General features: G+C 42.3%; 1 protein-coding gene across 4 annotated transcripts in view; it reads right to left on the reverse strand.

Annotated features, from left to right (window-relative positions):
* Window positions 1-18,351, reverse strand: part of TTPA (alpha tocopherol transfer protein) — a 33,110-nt gene extending 14,759 nt beyond the window's left edge. For all 4 annotated transcript variants that reach the window (XM_068983469.1, XM_068983467.1, XM_068983468.1 and 1 more), the window contains exon 1: window positions 18,151-18,351. In XM_068983469.1, coding sequence (XP_068839570.1) covers window positions 18,151-18,351 — 201 coding nt within the window. The remainder of the gene's footprint in view (window positions 1-18,150) is intronic.
* Between the last annotated feature and the right edge of the window lie 3,147 nt (window positions 18,352-21,498).

The following is a 21,498-nucleotide window of genomic DNA, read 5'->3' on the forward strand; positions in this document are numbered from 1 at the left end:
GGGATGGATGTGAGTGTGCGTGAACTCCGGGAGATGGTGATGGACAGGGAGGCCTGGCGTGCTGCGATTCATTGGGTTGCGAGGAGTTGGACACGACTGAGTGACTGAACTGAACTGAACTGAACTGAACTGATGGTAAAGAGACTCCCAAAGACAGCTGTCAACAATGCCTTCCTTTGGGGACTTCCCTGGTGGTCCGCTGGTTAAGACTTCCTGCTTCCAGTGAAGGGGGCTCAGGTTTGATCCCTGGTAGGGAACTAATCTCACAAGCTGCATAGTACAGTCAAAAATAAATAAATAAATATTTTAAAGTGCCCTCCGTCCAGTGTACATATGTCCCAATTCCACCAGGTAGTGGAGTCCATTGATTCCTTCCTCTGGAAGCTGAGCTGGCCTCTCATCTCCCTTTGACAGAAGTGACACTGTGCTAGGGTAAGAAGCCTCTTTTTTTGCTTTTTGGGATCCAGACACCACGTGCATACATGCTAAGTCATTTTAGTCATGTCTAACTCTTTGCAACCCCATGAACTGTAGCCTGCCAGGCGCTTCTGTCCATGGGATTTCCTAGGCAAGAATACCGGAGTGGGTTGCCATTTGCTCCTCCAGGGAATCTTCCTGACCTAGGGATCAAACCAGAGTCTGCTACGTCTGTCTTTTGCATTCTTGCGGGGGTGAGGCGAGGGGCAAGATTTTTTACCACTACTGCCACCTGGGATGTCCATTGTGGAGAATACTTATCTCAAATTACACTTTTAAAATGTACTATATTTCAATAGATCTCTTCATGATTTTCAGTTTTTCTGAAATGACAATATATTTGTTTTGAGTTTAAAGAGATCTATTAGCAATGTGGAACCAAAGTTCAGATCATAGAAAAAGACAAATTTTGCTTCTGAGTCATTGGAATAAACATGATAACTGTATTCACAAAGTAGCAATGATCTGGAGGAGAACCTACAAGTTTAAAAAAACCAAGCCTTGGGGGGATGTCAATGGCTGGGAATGGCTGGAGGAAAAGAGAATCTGATTGCACCACAGGAGAACTGGTGCCATGATGCATAGACAGGAGGGAAATGGCATCTGTTTTGCTCTGCTTCTCTGTTTCCCTCTCTTTCTTTCTCTCACTCTGTCATGTTTGTATTTAATAAACTTGCTTTAATGTTACTAAGAGTTAAATGCAACAGAGAGGTTAGAAAGGAAAAAAATCAGTAAATTTGCCAACAAAGAAATAATTGGTGACCCAAAAAGCAGTTTCCAAATGCAGCAAGAACAAAAGACACATTGTAGATCCTAATGCATTCATTCTATGCACCAGATGAATTTCGCTTCCTCCTCCTGTCTTAGTGGGCATGGGAATAAGTGTTAATAGCATCTTCAATGTTCATCACTTTTTTGATACTTCCCTCGGATGTAAAAATAGTTCTTTAAACTTTGACTCAAGCAAAACACGAGAAGCACCATAGGAGCGGCAATAAAGAAATAACAATTTGAACTTCCCTGGTGATACAGTGGATAGGAATCCACCTGCCAGTGCAGGGGACACAGGTTTGATCCCTGGTCTGGGAAGATTCTGCATGCCATGGAGCAACTAAGCCCAGGAGCCACAACTACTGAGCCCTCATGCTGCAAATACTGACGCCCATGCACCTAGAGCCCATGCTCCACGAGAGAAAGCACCTCAAAGAGAAGCCCAAGCCCCACAAAGAAGCGTAGGCCTCACCTACCGCAACTAGAGAAAGCCCGCACGTAGCAACAGAGACGAGGCAGAGCCAAAAATAAAGTAATACTTAAAAAAAATGTTCATTTTCCCATGGAAAAATAAAAAATCATAGCTTTATTAAAAGGGATCTTTCGAGTAAGAGAGCTGGGTTCTTCAGCTCATTGATCTCTGCAGAATTCTGGGCACTCAGGAAATAGGTACATGTATTGAGGGAAAGAATAAATACATATATGATTAAACCAGATGTGTTGGAAGATGTACAAATTACCTTCATAGTTTTGACAATTTTTGCAAACTGAGAGCTCTACTCCTGGATCTTTGATTATTACCTTTTCACTGATAAATTCAAAGGTCCAGCTTACATAAATAAATTACGTAAAATTATGTTAACTGCTACTCAGCAGTTATCCAACAAACCACATAAAGTCCACAGCAACAAAAAAACCACCTGCAAGTGAATATGCATTCCCCAAAGGCACCTGTTTTGTACCACCATTAGCAATAAATAAGTATAAAAAGTTACAGCTTATCTTAACCATGCTTCATAACAGAGTACATGCTTTCAAATAAAGTTACAACCATCTTTGTGGCACTTTTCCAGGATTTAACTACATCATTTCAATTCTTGCTCAACAATTCTGAGAGATAACTGTGGTTACCCCATATTGTGGGTAGGAAAACTAAAGTTCGAAGAAATTACACATTAATGGCAGGGCAGTAAGTATCAGGAGCAGAGCAGAGACTGAAACTGACTCTTGATAAGGTAAACTTTACAAAAAAAGCTGTATTTAGCGGGCAGCCCTAAGATGGCAGAGGAATATGACAGGGAGACCACTTTCTCCCCCACAAATTCTTCAAAAGATCATTTTGAAGCAAATTCTACAAAACAACTTCTGAATGCTGGCAGAGGACACCAGGCACCCAGAAAGCCAGCCCATTTTCTTTGAAAGGAGGTAGGACAAAATATAAAAGATAAAAAGAGAGACAAAAGAGTTAGGAACGGAGACCCATCGCAGGGAGGGAGTCATGAAAGAGAAGTTTCCAAACACCAGGAAACCCTCTCACTGGCGGGGAGTTTTGGCATCTCAGAGGGCAACATAACTGGGAGGAGAAAATAAATAGATAAAACCCACAGATTACACACCTAACCACAAGCCCAGTGGAGAAGTAGCCCAGAGGCTCGCATCAGCCACCAGCAAGCAGGGACTGGACAGGGAGGCGTGGACTGCATTGCTTAGAGATAGGACCGGGCCTGAATGCCCTGAGGACAATCTGAGGGAGCTAACTGCGATAGCAATCCAAACTGTGGGATAGCCGGAGAGAGAAAAAAAGGAAAAGAGAGAGAGAGAAGTTTCCTGCAAAAAGCTCTAACCTAAGGCACTGCTGGGCTCGCTCACAGAACAAACAACTGAGCCAATACCAGAGGAGAGCTAGCCAGCTGCAGACTGGCCCATCCCTGCTGGAAGGCAGAGAGGCAGGCAAGCGACAGCCAGAGCCAGAAGGCAACGGACAATCTTGGCCCCAGAGATGGCATCCTCTAGCAAACAGTGAGCAGGCTCCCAAGTTGCTAACCAAGTCTTCCTGGGATCCTGGACGGTAGACATCTGCCAGGAGGGTCGCAGCCAGAGATCAGCTCCCCAGAGGAGACCCACGGCACACTTGAGATGGCGCTCCCGCTGCACACCCAGGAAACTGAGCCGCTGGGATGGGGGAGGTGATAAGATGCACTGCTCACCTGGGGAGTGTGTGCTCACCAAGCACCTGGTCACCTGAGCTGCTCGAACCTGGGAAGGGCACAAAACCCAGGCCTGACCAAGTCTGTGCCTTTGTTGAGTACTCGAGAACCTGAACTTGAGTGGCTTAGACCTGGGAAGTGCACACAACCCAGGGCCTGCTTTAGACAATTCCCCTGCAGAGCAACTTGGAGCCTGAGCAGTATAGACAGGGAAAGCACACACGCTGGGAGTGGGGGCAAACCCAGTGTGGCCCAGACACTGCAAGCACTCCCCACACACACCAGTGATATTTGTTTGCAGTGTTCCTCCCTCCCCACAGCACAACTGAACAAGTGAGCCTAAATAAGTGACCACCTTTGCCCCCTTGTGTCAGGGTGGCAATTAGACACTGAAGAGATTTGCAAACAGAAGAAGCCAAAATAAACAGAGGGAACCACTTCGGAAGTGACAGGTGCAACAGACTAAAACCCTGTAGTTAGCACAGACTACATTGGAAGGGGCATATAGACCTCAAAAAGAAGTATTAGCTGGAACAAGGAACTATCTGAAACCGAATTGACCCCACACTGCCAGTAACAGCTCCAGAGAATCTCCTAGATATGTTTTACTATTATCATTTTTAAAATTTTTTTTATTTTTAAGTCTTTTATTACTCCTTTATTTTTCATTTTAAAGCAAATTTCATATATATTTTTTATAATTTTGTGATTTTGTTTTGTTTTTTTAATATTGTATTTTTGAGAGTTTAATCTCTACTCTAAATTTTTAATTTTTGCTTTTTGGTGTTTGTTATCAATTTTCAACCTTTAAGAATCAAATCTTCAGTACCCATTTTTACTTTGGACTGTGATTACTGGCCTGATTGCCCTCTCCCCCTTTTGACTCTCCATTTTTGCCCCCAAGTCACCTCTATCTCCTCCCTCCTGTTTCTCTTTTACCCAACTTTGTGAATCTCTTTGGGTATTCTGGGCTGTGGAGAATACTTAGGGAACTGATTACTGGCTGGATCTGTCTCTCTCCTTTTGGTTCCCCCTTTTATCTTGGCCACCCCTGTCTCCTTCCTCCCTCCTCTCTTCTCTGTGTAACTCTGTGAACATCTCTGAGGGATCCAGACTGTGGAGAGTGCATAAGGAAGTGATTACTGGCCAGCTTGCTCTCTCCCCTTTTGACTCCACCTCTTCTCCTCCTGGTCACCTCTATCTCCCTCCTCCATGTAACTCTGTGAACCTCTCTGGGTGTCCCTCACTGTGGACAATCTTTTCTCCATTAACCTAGATGTTTTATCATTGGTGCTGTATGGATGGAGAAATCTTGAGGCTACTGTAAGAATAAGACTGAACCAGAGGAAGGAGGCTTAAATTCAAAACTTGAGAACACCAGAAAACTCCTGACTCCAGGGAACATTAATCAACAAGAGCTCATCCAAAAGCCTCCATAGCTACTCTGAAACCAAGCTCTACCCAAAAGCCAACAAGTTCCAGAGCAAGACATACCACACTAATTCTCCAGCAACACAGGAACATAGCCCTGAGCATTAATATACAGGCTGCCCAAAGTCATATCAAACCCATAGACATCTCAAAACTCACTACTGGACACTTCATTGCACTCCAGAGAGAAGAGATCCAGCTCCACCCACCAGAACACTGACGCAAGATTCCCACCAGGAAACCATGACACGCCACTCGTCCAACCCCACCCACAGGGAGGAACCTCCGCAATAAAGAGGAAACATAAACTTCCAGCATACAGAAAGGCCACCTCAAACACAGCAATCCAAACAAGATGAAAAGGTAGAGAAATACTCAGCAAGTAAAGGAACATGATAAATGCCCACCAAACCAAAGAAAAGAGGAGGAGATAGTGAGTCTACCTGAAAAAGAATTCAGAATAATGATAATAAAAATGATCCAAAATCTTGAAAACAAAATGGAGTTACAGATAAATAGTCTGGAGTCAAAGATTGAGAAGATGCAAGAACAGTTTAACAAGGACCTAGAAGAAATAAAAGAGTCAATATATAGTGAATAATGCAATAACTGAGATCAAAAACACTCTGGAGGGAACCAACAGTAGAATAAGGCAGAAGATAGGATAAGTGAGGTGGAAGATAGAAAGGTGGAAATAAATGAAGCAGAGAGGGAAAAAGAATTAAAAGAAATGAGGACAACCTCAGAGACCTCTGGGACAACGTCAAACACCCCAACATTCAAATCATAGGAGTCCCAGAATAAGAAGACAAAAAGAAAGGCCATGAGAAAATACTTGAGGAGATAATAGTTGAAAACTTCCCTAAAATGGAGAAGGAAATAGCCACCCAAATCCAAGAAACCCAGAGAGTCCCAAACAGGATAAACCCAAGGTGAAACATCCCAAGACACATATTCATCAAACTAATGAAGATCAAACACAAAGAACAAATATTAAAAGAAGAAAGGGGAAAACAACAAATAACATAAGGATAACAGCTGATCTTTCAACAGAAACTCTTCAGGCCAGAAGGGAATGGCAGGGCATACTTAAAGTGATGAAAGAGAAAAACCTACAACCCAGATTACTATATCCAGCAAAGATCTCATTCAAATATGAAGGAGAAATCAAAAGCTTTACAGACAAGCAAAAGCTGAGAGAATTCAGCACCACCAAACCAGCTCTTCAACAAATGCTAAAGGATCTTCTCTAGACAGGAAACATAGAAAAGGTGTATAAACTCAAACCCAAAACAACAAAGTAAATGGCAACAGGATCATAGTTATCAATAATTACCTTAAATGCAATTGGGCTGAATGCTCCAACTAAAAGACAAAGACTGGCTGAACGGATACAAAAACAAGACCCTATATATGCTATCTACAAGAGACCCACCTCAAAATAAGGGACACACACAGACTGAAAGTGAAGGGCTGGAAAAAGATATTTCACGCAAATAGAGACCAAAAGAAAGCAGGACCAGCAATACTCATATCAGATAAAATAGACTTTGAAATAAAGGTTGTGAAAAGAGACAAAGAAGGAGACTACATAATGATCAAAGGATCAATCCAAAAAGAAGATACAACAATTATAAACATATATGCACCCAACACAGAAGCACTGCAATATGTAAGACAAATGCTAACAAGTAAGAAAGGGGAAATTAACAGTAACACGATAATAGTAGGAGACTTTAATACTCCACTCACACCTATGGGCAGATCAACTAAACAGAAAATTAGCAAGGAAACACAAACTTTAAATGATACAATGGACCCACTTTGACCTAATTGATATCTATAGGACATTTCACCCCAAAACAATGAATTTCACCTTTTTCTCAAGTGCACAAAGAAACTTCTCCAGGATAGATCAAATCCTGGGCCATAAATCTAGCCTTGGTAAGTTCAAAAAAATTGAAATCATTCCAAGCATCATTACTGATCACAATGCATTAAGATTAGATGTAAACTACAGGAAAAAAATTATTAAAAATAGAAGCATATGGAGGCTAAACAACACACATCTGAATAACCAACAAATCACAGAAGAAATTGAAAAAGAAATCAAAATATGCATAGAAATGAATTAAAATGAAGACACAACGTTTTGTTTTTCATTAAAATGAAAACACAACAATAGGTCCCCAAACCTATGGGACTCAGTAAAAGCAGTGCTAAGGAGAAGGTTCCTAGCAATACAACCTTTCCTCAAGAAACAAGATAAAAATCAAATAAATAACCTAACTCTACACCTAAAGCAACTAGAAAAGGAAGAAATGAAGAACACCAGGGTTAGTAGAAGGAAAGAAATCATAAAAGTTAGGGCAGAAATAAATGAAAAAGAAACAAAGGAGACCATAGCAAAAATTAACAAAGCTAAAAGCTGGTTCTTTGAGAAGATAAATAAAATAGACAAACCATTAGCCAGACTCATCAAGAAAAAAAGGGAGAAAAATCAAATCAACAAAATCAGAAAAGAAAATGGAGAAATCACAACGGACAACACAGAAATACTAAGGTTCATAAGAGACTACCATCAGCAACTATATGCCAAAAAAATGGACAAATTGGAAGAAATGGACAAATTCTTAGAAGAGTATAACTTTCCAAAACTGAACCAGGAAGAAATGGAAAATCTTAACAGACCCATCACAAGCACAGAAATCAACTGTACTCAGAACTATTCCAGCAAACAAAAGCCAGCACCAGATGGCTTCACAGCTGAATTCTACCAAAAATTTAGAGAAGAGCTAACACCTATCCTACTCAAACTCTTCCAGAAAATTGCTGCTGCTGCTGCTAAGTTGCGTCAGTCATGTCTGACGCTGTGTGACCCCATAGACGGCAGCCCACCAGGCTCCTCCGTCCCTGGGATTCTCCAGGCAAGAACACTGGAGTGGGTTCCCATTTCCTTCTCCAATGCATGAAAGTGAAAAGTGAAAGTGAAGTTGCTCAGTCATGTCCGACTCTTAGCGACCCCATGGACTGTAGCCTACCAGGCTCCTCCACACATGGGATTTCCCAGGCAAGAGTACTGGAGTGGGATGCCATTGCCTTCTCCGCCAGAAAACTGCAGAGGAAGGTAAACTGCCAACCTCATTTTATGAAGCCACCATTACCCTAATACCAAAACCAGACAAAGATGCCACAAAAAAAGAAAACTACAGGCCAATATCACTGATGAACACAGATGCAAAAATCCTTAACAAAATTCTAGGAAACAGAATCCAACAACATATTAAAAAGATTATATATCATGACCAAGTGGGCTTTATCCCAGGGATGAAAGGATTCTTTAATATCCACAAATCAATCAATGTGATACACCATATTAACAAATTGAAAAATAAAAACCATATGATTATCTCAATAGATGTAAAGAAAGCCTTTGACAAAATTCAACATCCATATATGATTGAAAAAAAAAAAAACCTCCAGAAAGCAGGAATAGAAGGAACATACTTCAAATTAATAAAAGCTATATATGACAAACCCACAGCAAACATTATCCTCAATGGTGAAAATTTGAAAGCATTTACCCTAAAGTCAGGAACAGAACAAGGGTGTACACTCTCACCACTACTATTCAACATAGTTTTGGAAGTTTTTGCCACAGCAGTCAGAGAAGAAAAAGAAATAAAAGGAATCTAGATTGGAAAAGAAAAATAAAACTCTTACTGTTTGCAGATGACATGATTCTCTATATAGAAAACCCTAAAGACTCCATCAGAAAATTACTAGAGCTAATCAATGAGTATAGTGAAGTTTCAGGATATAAAATTAACACACAGAAATCCCTTGCATTCCTATACAATAACAGTGAGAAAATAGAGAAATTAAGAAAACAATTCTATTCACCATTGCAACAAAAAGAATAAAATACTTAGGAATAAATCTACCTAAACAAACAAAAGACTTATATATAGAATACTATAAAACACTGATGAAAGAAATCAAAGAGGACACAAAGAGATGGAGAAATATACCATGTTCATGGATTGGAAGAATCAATATAGTGAAAATGAGTATACTACCCAAAGCAAACTATAGATTCAATGCAATCCCTATCAAGCTACCAACAGTATTTTTCAGAGAACTAGAACAAATAATTTCACAGTTTGTATGGAAATACAAAAAACTTTGAATGGCCAAAACAATCTTGAGAAAGAAGAATGGAACTGGAGGAATCAACTTGCGCTACAGTCATCAAGACAGTATGATACTGGCACAAAGACAGAAATATAGATCAATGGAACAAAATAGAAAGCCCAGAGATAAATCCACACGCCTATAGACACCTTATCTTTGACAAAGGAGGCAAGAATATACAATGGCGAAAAGACAATCCTTTAACAAGTGGTGCTGGTCAACCACTTGTAAAAGAATGAAATTAGAACACTTCCTAACACCATACACAAAAATAAACTCAAGATGGATTAAAGATCTAAATGTAAGATCAGAAATGATAAAGCTCCTAGAGGAAAACTTAGGCAAAACACTCTCCGACATAAATCACAGCAGGATCCTCTATGACCCAGCTCCCAGAGTAATGGAAATAAAAGCAAAAATAAACAAACGGCACCTAATTAAACCTAAAAGCTTTTGCACAACGAAGGAAACTATAAGCAAGGTGAAAAGACAACTTTCAGAATGAGAGAAAATCATAGCAAACGAAGCAATTGAGAAAGAATTAATCTCCAAAATATACAAGCAACTCCTGCAGCTGAATTCCAGAAAAATAAAACCAGTTTAAAAAATGGGCCAAAGAACTAAACAGACATTTCTCCAAAAAAGACATGCAGATGGCTAACAGACACATGAAAACATGCTCAACATCACTCATTATCTGAGAAATGCAAATCAAAAGCAGAATGAGGTACCATCTCACGCCAGTCAGAATGACTGCTATCAAAAAGTCTACAAACAATAAATGCTGGAGAGGGTGTGGAGAAAAGGGAAACCTGTTACACTATTGCTGGGAATCCAAACTAGTACGGACACTATGGAGAAGAGTGTGGAGATTCCTTAGAAAGCTGGAAATAGAACTACCAGCAGTTCAGAACAGTTGCTCAGTCGTGTCCAACTCTGCAATCCCATGAATCGCAGCACACCAGGCCTCCCTGTCCATCACCAACTCCCAGAGTTCACTCAAACTCATGAGCATCAAGTCGGTGATGCCATCCAGCCATCTCATCCTCTGTCGTCCCCTTCTCCTCCCATCCCCAATCCCTCCCAGCATCAGGGTCTTTTCCAATGAGTCAACTCTTTGCATGAGGTGGCCAAAGTATAGGGGTTTCAGCTTCAGCATCATTCCTTCCAATGAGCACCCAGAACCAGTCTCATTTAGGATGGACAGGTTGGATCTCCTTGCAGTCCAAGGGACTCTCAAGAGTCTTCTCCAACACCACAGTTCAAAAGCATCAATTCTTCAGCGCTCAGCCTTCTTCACAGTTCAACTCTCACATCCATACATGACCACAGGAAAAACCATAGCCTTGACTAGATGGACCTTAGTTGGCAAAGTAATGTCTCTGCTTTTGAATATGCTATCTAGGTTGGTCATAACTTTTCTTCCAAGGAGTAAGCTTCTTTTAATATCATGGCTGCAATCACCATCTGCAGTGATGTTGGAGCCCCCCCAAAATAAAGTCTGACACTGTTTCCACTGTTTCCCCATCTATTTACCATGAACTGATGGGACTGCATGCCATGATCTTAGTTTTCTGAAAGTTGAACTTTAAGCCAACTTTTTGGCTCTCCTCTTTCACTTTCATCAGGAGCTCTTAAGTTCCTCTTCACTTTCTGCCATAAGGGTGGTGTCATCTGCATATCTGAGGTTATTGATATTTCTCCCAGCAATCGTGATTCCAGCTTGTGCTTCTTCCAGCCCAGCGTTTCTCATGATGTCCTCTGCATAGAAGTTAAATAAGCAGGGTGACAATATACAGCCTTGATGTACTCCTTTACCTATTTGGAACCAGTCTGTTGTTCCATGTCCAGTTCTAACTGTTGCTTCCTGACCTGCATGTAGGTTTCTCAAGAGGCAGGTTAGGTGGTCTGGTATTCCCATCTCTTTCAGAATTTTCCACAGTTTATTGTGATCCACACGGTCAAATACTTTGGCATAGTCAATAAAGCAGAAATAGATGTTTTCCTGGAACTCTCTTGCTTTTTCCATGATCCAGCAGATGTTGGCAGTTTGGTCTCTGATTCCTCTGCCTTTTCTAAAACCAGTTTGAACATCAGGAAGTTCATGGTTCACGTATTGCTGAAGCCTGGCTTGGAGAATTTTGAGCATTACTTTACTAGCATGTGAGATGAGTGCAATTGTGAGGTAGTTTGAGCATTCTTTGGCATTGCCTTTCTTAGGGATTGGAATGAAAACTGACCTTTTCCAGTCCTGTGACCACTGCTGAGTTTTCCAAATTTGCTGGCATATTGAGTACAGCACTTTCACAGCATCATCTTTAAGGATTTGAAATAGTTCAACTGGAATTCCATCACCTCCACTAGCTTTGTTCATAGTGATGCTTTCTAAGGCCCACTTGACTTCACATTCCAGGATGTCTGGCTCTAGGTGAATGATCACGCCATTGTGATTATCTGGGTCATGAAGATCTTTTTTGTACAGTTCTGTGTATTCTTGCCACGTCTTCTTAATATCTTCTGCTTCTGTTAGGTCCATATAATTTCTGTCCTTTATTGAGCCCATCTTTGCATGAAATGTTCCCTTGGTATCTCTAATTTTCTTGAAGAGATCTCTAGTCTTTCCCATTCTGTTGTTTTCCTCTATTTCTTTGCATTGATCACTGAGGATGGCTTTCTTATCTCTCCTTGCTAGTCTTTGGAACTCTGCATTCAGATCCTTATATCTTTCCTTTTCTCCTTTGCTTTTCACTTCTCTTCTTTTCACAGCTATTTGTAAGGCCTCCTCAGACAGCCATTTTGCTTTTTTGCATTTCTTTTCCATGGGGATGGTCTTGATCCCTGTCTCCTGTACAATGTCACGAACCTCCATCCATAATTCATCAGGCACTCTGTCTATCAGATCTAGTCCCTTAAATCTATTTCTCACTTCCACTGTATCATCATAAGGGATTTGATTTAGGCCACACCTGAATTGTCTAGTGGTTTTCCCTACTTTCTTCAATATAATTCTGAATTTGTCAATAAAGAGTTCATGATCTGAACCACAGTCAGCTCCCGGTCTTATTTTTGCTGACTGTATAGAGCTTCTCCATCTACCATACGACCCAGCAATCCCATTGTGGGGCATACACAACGAGGCAACCAGAATTGAAAGAGGCACATGTACCCCAATATTCATCGCAGCACTGTTTACAATAGCCAGGACATGGAAGCAACCTAGATGTCCATCGGCAGATGAAAGGATAAGAAAGCTGTGGTACCTATACACAATGGAATATTACTGAGCCATTAAAAAGAATGCATTTTAATCAGTTCTAATGAGATGGATGAAACTGGAGCCTATTATACAGAGTGAAGTAAGTCAGAAAGAAAAGCACCAATACAGTATCAATTCAGTTCAGTCACTCCGTCGTGTCTGACTCTGCGACCCCATGAATTGCAGCATGCCAGGCATCCCTGTCCATCACCAACTCCTGGAGTTCACTCAGACTCATGTCCATCGAGTCAGTGATGCCATCCAGCCATCTCATCCTCTGTCAGCCCCTTCTTCTCCTGCCCCCAATCCCTCCCAGCATCAGAGTCTTTTCCAATGAGTCAACTCTTCACATCAGGTGGCCAAAGTACTGGAGTTTCAGCTTTAGCATCATTCCTTCCAAAGAAATCCCAGGGTTGATCTCATTCAGAATGGACTGGTTGGATCTCCTTGCAGTCCAAGGGACTCTCAAAAGTCTTCTCCAACACCACAGTTCAAAAGCATCAATTCTTCGGCGCTCAGCTTTCTTCACAGTCCAACTCTCACATCCATACATGACCACAGGAAAAACCATAGCCTTGACTAGACGGAACTTTTTTGGCAAAGTAATGTCTCTGCTTTTGAATATGCTATCTAGATTGCTCATAACTTTCCTTTCAAGGAGTATGCGTCTTTTAATGTCATGGCTGCAATCACCATCTGCAGTGATTTTAGAGCCCCCAAAAATAAAGTCTGACACTGTTCCCACTGTTTCCCCCATCTATTTCCCATGAAGTGATGGGACCAGATGCCATGACCTTCGTTTTTTGAATGTTGAGCTTTAAGTCAACTTTTTCACTCTCCTCTTTCCCTTTCATCAAGAGGCTTTTTAGTTTCTCTTCACTTTCTGCCATAAGGGTGGTGTCTTCTGCATATCTGAGGTTATTGATATTTCTCCCGGCAATCTTGATTCCAGCTTGTGTTTCTTCCAGTCCAGCATTTCTCATGATGTACTCTGCATAGAAGTTAAATAAGCAGGGTGACAATATACAGCCTTGATGTACTCCTTTTCCTATTTGGAACCAGTCTGTTGTTCCATGTCCAGTTCTAACTGTTGCTTCCTAGCCTGCATACAGATTTCTCAAGAGGCAGGTTAGGTGGTCTGGTATTCCCATATCTTTCAGAATTTTCCACAGTTTATTGTGATCCACACAATCAAAGGCTTTGGCATAGTCAATAAAGCAGAAACAGATGTTTTTCTGGAACTCTCTTGGTTTTTCCATGATCCAGCGGATGTTGGCAATTTGATTTTTATACTAATGCATATATATTGAATTTAGGAAGATGGTAACAATGACCCTATATGCGAGACAGCAAAAGAGACACAGACATATAGAATAGTCTTTTGGACTCTGTGGGAGAGGCAAAGGTAGGATGATTTGAGAGAATAGCACTGAAACATGTATATTATCATATGTGAAATAGATTGCCAGTCCAGGTTCAATGCATGAGACAGGGTGCTCAGGGCTGGTACACTGGGATGACCCTGAGGGATGGGGAGGGAGGTAGGAGGTGGGGTTCAGGATGGGGAACACATGTACACCCATGGCTGATTCACGCCAATGTAGGGCAAAAACCACTACAATACTGTAAAGTAGTTAGCCTCCAATTAAAATAAATAAATTAATATTTTAAAATTAAATTTAAAAAAGAAGCTGCATTTTGTGGGAAATTAGTACGGAGAGTCAATGGAATTCTGAAAACTTTGAAGTCTTGGGAAAACTATAAAAATAATTAAAGAATAAAAAGTCATATCATATGGAACAAAAATATAAAGAGGAATATTCACTTGTGAAAGACAAGAATTCACAAGAATATACAAGACAGACAGAGGTTAACAGCCGGTTGTTTCAAACACATGAGGCAAGTGTAGTGCTCTTAAGAGTACAGGATCCCCTGAGTTCAACTCAAGTTCAGATTCTTGCTCTACCACTCAACAGCTACGATTCTGAACAGGTTACTTACTCTTTATGCCTCAGTTTATTCTAAAATAGGATAATAATGAGATAATCCACACAAATGCTACTCACTAAAGTAACTGGCACTCTAAAGTTATTAGAATTCTAAATAATCACTAATTTGTTATAACTTCAAATACAAAAACTAGAATAATGAAAAATTTCATTAAAACTTGTTTTCTTCAAACACTAAAACTGTACAGCTTTTGTATTTTAAATAAAGCAATGTGAACTGAATTAACTGCTTTTGTGGAGGAAAATGAAGAAATAGTTTCACACTCTAACCCTCTTTCCTTTCAAGTTGGCAGAAAAATAGGTCAAAGAGTTCACAGAAACTTGATTCCTTTCCAGTCAATTTGGACAAAGTCCAGTTAGCCAGCTCCTCAAGGACATGATGCAATGAAAGCAATTCAGGAAAATAAATAATATGGGAAAAACATAACACAGAGGCAGGAGATAATTTTATTTCATCTTCTATTTAGATGTTACTTTTAAAAAGCAACCAAAATGAGGGCTTCCCTAGTGGCTCAGTGATAAAGAATCCACCTGCCAGTGCAGGAGACCCAGGTTTGATCCCTGGTCCAGGAAGATCCCACATGCTGCAGAGCTCTAAGCCCATGTGCCATTGAGCCTATGCTCTAAAGCATGGGAGCTGAAACTACTGAGCCCTTGCCCTGCAACTACAGAAGCCTGAGCACCCTAAAGACCATGCTCCAGAACAAGAGAAACCATCCAGTGAGAAGCCGACACACTGCAAGTGGAGAGTGGCCCCCACTTCCCAAAACTAGAGAACAGCCCACACAGCAATAAAGACCCAGCACAGCCCAAAATAAATAAATAAATAATTTTTTTAATGCAACCAAAATTGATATCTGTAAATCATACACTTTTAATTGTTAGCTACTATACATGTTTAATTTACCATTTGAACTATACTTTTCAAGGAAACTGAGATTGTTTCTTCATATTTAGTAGCAGATGAGTAAATATCAGGACACCTAGGTAGCCATCTGACAAGCAAAGGAAATAGGCAGGCTGCTATTTCATTCCTAAGGTCAAACTAAAGCCCAGTAGATCGACAACCCCAACATAAAAAGTGAAGCCATAAATTACTAGAGAAAATTTTGCAGAAGAGCTTATGAAACTAAAAGCAATCACAGAACAATGAAATCAATATTTTTGATGACATAAAAACTTTAAAATTCTGCACAGAAAGAAAATAGCACTAACAGTGTCAAAAGACGGAAACTAGGCCAACAGCCTATTTTCTTTAATATATGAAGATATTTTATGAATAAGATGTTTTGTATTTTATGTAAGTGAAGTGGAAGAAAACAAATAGCAAAACAAGCAGTTAATTAGAAAAGAATTTTAAAATGTTAATTATATGAAAGATGATTATCCTTATTTATAATTAAACAAATGCATATTATAATAATAATGGGAACCAGTTCATCACCTAGCAGGTTGACACACGGATCATAAAGTTTGATGACACAGCAGGTGATAACATGAGGAAAGACGCCACTATGTAATATAGAAGTGATAAAATAATGCAAACACTTTAGAGGACAACTGGTTTATTCATCAACATTGAGAATGCACATAGCACAAAACTGTTCAAGTTTTGAACTTATCTTGTCAGGATTTTCCTATTTTTATACAAAGACAGACACATACTATCATACCTAGTTGGTGATGGAAGAAGCCCCATTTGTCCCGGTTTCTGTCTTTTGTGAACTGCCAAGCAAATTTTAGGAATTCAAATAGTAATCGTTGAATGTAGAAATGAACAGCATGTGCATGACAGCACTGCAAACGTCTGACGACAAATCCTATGTCCAATACAGGAGACTGGTTATTACATTTTAATGGAATAAATGGAGACAATGAAGTAGCCCCCAAAAGAATAATACACATGTTGAAATAGGGTGATCTCTAAGATAAGTTAGATTCAGTTCAGTTCACTTGCTCAGTCATGTCCAACTCTTTGCGACCCCATGGACTGCAGCACGCCAGGCCTCCCTGTCCATCACCAACTCCCGGAGTTCACTCAAACTCATGTTCATTGAGTCAGTGACGCCATCCAACCATCTCATCCTCTCTCATCCCCTTCTCCTCCCACCTTCAATCTTTCCCAGCATCAGGGTCTTTTCCAATGAGTCAGCTCTTCACATCAGGTGGCCAGAGTTTGGTGTTTCAGCTTCAACATCAGTCCTTCAAATGAATATTCAGGACTGATTTCCTTTAGGATGGACTGGTTGGATCTCCTTGCAGTCCAAGGGATTCTCAAGAGTCTTCTCCAACACCACAGTTCAAAGCATCAATTCTCCAGTGCTCAGCTTTCTTTATAGTCCAACTCTCACATCCATACATGACTACTGGAAAAACCAGAGCCTTGACTAGACGCACCTTTGTTGGCAAAGTAATGTCTCTGCTTTTTAAGTTAGGTTAAAAAGTCAAAATGTAAAACCCATACATATGCTTGAAAAGTGTTAGTCACTCCGTTGTGTCCAACTCTTTGTGACCACATGGACTGTAGCTCACTAGGTTGCTCCCTCCGTCCATGGGATTTTCCAAGAAGAATACTGGAGTGGTTAGTCATTCCCTTTTCCAGAGGATCTTCCTGACCCAGGGATCGAACCCAGGTCTCTTTCGTCTTCTGCATTGCCAGGTGGGTTCTTTATCACTAGGGCCACCTGGGAAGCCTACATATGCTTGTGTGACTGTATTTTACTGTGTAAGAGGTAGGTAAACGCAAATGCAACTGGGTAGATGGTTTGTAAACTAAGGTCTGGGGTGAGAGATTTTGTCCTTTAGAAAGTTGCTTTTAGGAACTTACGTTGCATTGCTTACTATTTGTGGATTAAAATAAAAGCATCTGTTCTTATTACTTTTTCAATTAAAAATTAGTTATCAAAGCAAAAATCCCCATACTGAGACCCCCGGGACGCAGCACTATAACAATTCTCTGCCTCCAAGCTCGCTGTGTGTGAGCTAGCAGCTTGGAGAAAGGGCTCCATCAAGTTCAACTGCTGAGCGCGCACTGAGCTGGGTACGTCCTGTTCTGTTAAACCAGTCAATGATCAGACCTGGAAACCAGCCATCGCTGGAGGCCTTTTCCCCGTTACTTAACAGATGCGGATGCTGAGTCCAAAGTGACAGAACTCAAGGTCGCACCCCTCTTTCTGATTTCTGTCTTCCCACCACCCTGCTCTCAACCCCGTGTATCACACCTGGAAACACAGAGGAGAAACCTTATCCCGACTCTTCTGCTGAAGATACTCTGCACCGCTTTAGTGCCTTGAGTATTACTATTACCAATACTCTTTTGCTAGAATTTGGCTCCAGATCTTCAGTTTTCCCGGCAATTTCATTTCTCCCAGCACACGTCGAGTTATCTGCTGAGATTAAATAAATCTAGGCTTCCCACATTCTCAGAGGTCATTATCTTTTATCTCTGCTGCTCTGCCGCGGAGAGTAAGGCATTTCCGAAAAACTTTATAGGTTCGGGAGACTCATCCAAGAGCAGAATTTCACTGCTTGGGGTCAAATAGGCCCTCACCCCAGAGGGCGCCAGCTTTTTTAGAAGTTTCCCGTTTCCACGACCCTGGAGAAACTGGAAGGACCAGCGCGGGATTTCTCAGGACACCCGCTGCCACCACTCTGTGCACCCTGCTCGCGTCCCCGCCGAGGTTACCCCGCCCCCGCACCCCCTGCTCCCGGCACAGGTCCAGGCGAGGGATCGGCGGGGGTCCCGGCCCAGCCTCGGCTTCCCGGCGCGTCACCGGGGTGGGGCTCGGCGGGAAGGTCCCCTTACCCGCCAGGCCAGGTCCAGATCGAAGTCCCGGGCGCGCAGGAACCGCAGCAGGAAGGCGTCGCTGAGCTGCCGCCCCGCCAGCGGAGCGCCCGCCGCCCCGGTCCGGCGCCGCAGCTCGGCCAGGCTGGGCTGCAGCAGCGGCGAGTGGTCGGGCAGCGCGCTGAGTTGCAGCCCCGCCGTCCCGGGCCGCGCCTCCGCCATGCCCGCCGCCCGCTCCCGCTGTGGTCCGGGGCGCCAGGGAGAGCGCCCGCGGGCCTCCTGCCCCTCCTCCGCGGACCGCCCGCCACGCCCGGAGGGGTGCGTCCCGCCGCCTCTTAGAGCGAACCACGTGGGGCCCTGCGGGGCTCAGGGCTCTGCAAGCCCCAGGTAGTAACCCCGACCTTCCCAGAAAGGAAGTCACTGGTGCGCAGCGTCAAGAAGATGACATCGTGTGTTTGCCTCCGCTGATGGTGATCGGTGGCGATGTTTTAAAACTAGTCAGCCAGAGAACTTTATTTTCTCTATTTTCTTCCTTCTTTCCTTCCCGCCCCCCACCCCCCATCTACCTCTCTCTCCCTTCCTTCCCTCCTTTCCTTTTTCTTTCTTTCTTCCTCCCTCCTTCCCTCCTGTATTCCTTCCTTCTTTCTTCTCTCCCTCCCTCCCTCCCTTCCTTCCGTCTTAAAATCCTACCTTGTCCTAGAGCTGGAAGGACCCTTAGAACCACCACTTCGCGTCTCAGTGGCGGGCTTGCAGAGGAGTCCTTCTCCCTACCCTTCCATTAATGCTTCTCACTAACTCCTCACCTCACCCTGTGTTACATCGTACGTGCGTGCTAAGGAGGCTTCAGTAGTGTCAGACTCTTTCGACTCCATGGACTGTAGCCCGCCAGGCACCTCTGTCCCTGGGAACTCTCCAGGCAAGAAGACTGGAGTGGGTTGTCATTTCCTTCTCCAGGGTGTGTTGTTGCATCAGTTCAGTTCAGTTCAGTTCAGTTGCTCAGTCGTGTCCGACTCTTTGCGACCCCATGAATCTCAGCACACCAGGCCTCCCTGTCCATCACCATCTCCCGGAGGTCACTCAGACTCACGTCCATCGAGTCAGTGATGCCATCCAGCCATCTCATCCTTGGTCGTCCCCTTCTCCTCCCGCCCCTAATCCCTCCCAGCATCAATGTCTTTTCCAATGAGTCAACTCTTTGCATGAAGTGGCTCAAGTACTGGAGTTTCAGCTTTAGCATCATTCCCTCCAAAGAAATCCCAGGGCTGATCTCCTTCAGAATGGACTGGTTGGATCTCCTTGCAGTCCAAGGGACTCTCAAGAGTCTTCTCCAACACCACAGTTCAAAAGCATCAATTCTTCAGCGCTCAGCCTTCTTCACAGTCCAACTCTCACATCCATACATGACCACAGGAAAAACCATAGCCTTGACTAGATGGACCTTAGTTGGCAAAGTAATGTCTCTGCTTTTGAATATACTATCTAGGTTGGTCATAACTTTCCTTCCAAGGAGTAAGCGTCTTTTAATGTCATGGCTCTAGTCACCATCTGCAGTGATTTTGGAGCCTCCAAAAATAAAGTCTGACACTGTTTCCACTGTTTCCCCATCTATTTCCCATGAAGTGATGGGACCAGATGCCATGATCTTCGTTTTCTGAATGTTGAGCTTTATTTAAGCCAACTTTTTATGCTCTCCACTTTCACTTTCATCAAGAGGCTTTTTAGTTTAGTTGTTGCATCAGTGGTTTTCAAAATACACATCCCCAAAGGGCACCTCACTGCTCCTCCCTTTCTTCCCATTTCAGGCAAAGGCTTCTTAGTTCTTTGGTACCTTACTCTCTTAGTGATATACACCAATAAATGACTGTCATTTTTCAGTCGCTAAGTTGTGTCCAACTCTGTGTGCCATGGAGTGCAGCACACCAGTCTTCCCTGTCCTCCACTATCTCCCGGAATTTACTCAAATTCATGTCTATTGAGTTGGTGATGCTATCGAACCATCTTACCCTGTGCTGCCCCCTTCTTTTGCCTTCAGTCTTTACCAGAATCAACATCTTTTCCAATGAGTTGGCTCATCACATTATGTAGCCAAAGTATTGGAGCTTCAACTTCAGGATCAGTGCTTCCATAGAATATTCAAGGTTGATTTTCTTTAGGATGGGCTTATTTTATCTCTTTGCAGTCCAAGGGACTGTCAAGAGTCTTTTCCAGCACTACAATTCAAAAGCATCAGTTCTTCAGCCTTCTTTATGGTCGAACTCTCACATACGTACATGACTACTGAAAAAACCATAGCTTTGACTATACAGACCTTTGTGGGCAAAGTGATGTCTCTGTTTTTTAATAACTAAGGACTAGAAAGTGCCAAGGAAAATCTTTGTAAACACTACATACTTCCTGTGTTATGCTCTATTACCATGTCTGTCACTCAACAGAGTCCAAAGTCCTCATATGACCTCATCTAAGTGATCCCTCTTTATGAAGATGGAGCAGGGAAGTGATGTGGAAACCAGAAAAGCCATTAAATTGGTCTTTCCTTTATCTTTGTCCTTTGCAACTATCCCAGAACTGACCTGTCTCCCTGAGGGAGAACGCATGAGTTGAATTTTTATTGAATATATACTATGTGACAAATAAATACTAAAATCTCACAAACAAATAAAACCAAATCTTCGCCTTTAAGATGTTCAATGGGAGGTGAGAGGGACTGCAATTTCATTCATGAAAAAAATAGTTATTGAGCACCTTCTGTGTCCAGATCTTGTTCCAGGCACTGAGGGTCCATTCTCAAACAAAACAGATACAACCCTTGTCTTGGGGGCTTTGATTTTTGTGGAGGAAGATTAGATGAGGAATGAGATAAATAAGCAGTAAAACAGAGTCAGGGAGGTGGTTTTGGGGAAACATAAAGCTCTGAAGGAGGGTTGAACCCACAGTGATGTTTGAATAACACCTGCAAGAGGGGAGGAAGTTGGACCAGGGGTCCCTGAGATGCAGATGGGGGCCAGGCTTGGGAAGTCAGTGAAGTAAATAATCAGAATTCAGTGAGTAAGCTATGGTAAATGAGGGCTAGAGGTGCCAAGCTTTGATTTTCATTTAGAGTGAGATAGAAAGCTATTGGAGGAGAGGTTTACCACTCAATGTGAAAACTGTCATGAAAGGGTTAGAGAGAAAGTACCATAGAGAACACAGAGGAGGGCTTCCTGACCCTGCTTAGGGTATCTGGGAAGGCTTCATAAAGAGAGGGTGTTTGCTTAGCCTTAATGGAGGCATTGGGAAGGTTTGCCAGGTGAGAGAAAGAGGTGGAATCTGGAAGTAAGTACCAGTCCAAAGGGGTAGACTGTGCAGAGCCTTACTTGGAATTCTGAATAA

This window comes from Capricornis sumatraensis, chromosome 11, assembly GCF_032405125.1.
Source record: "Capricornis sumatraensis isolate serow.1 chromosome 11, serow.2, whole genome shotgun sequence".
Classification (NCBI taxonomy): Eukaryota; Metazoa; Chordata; class Mammalia; order Artiodactyla; family Bovidae; genus Capricornis; species Capricornis sumatraensis.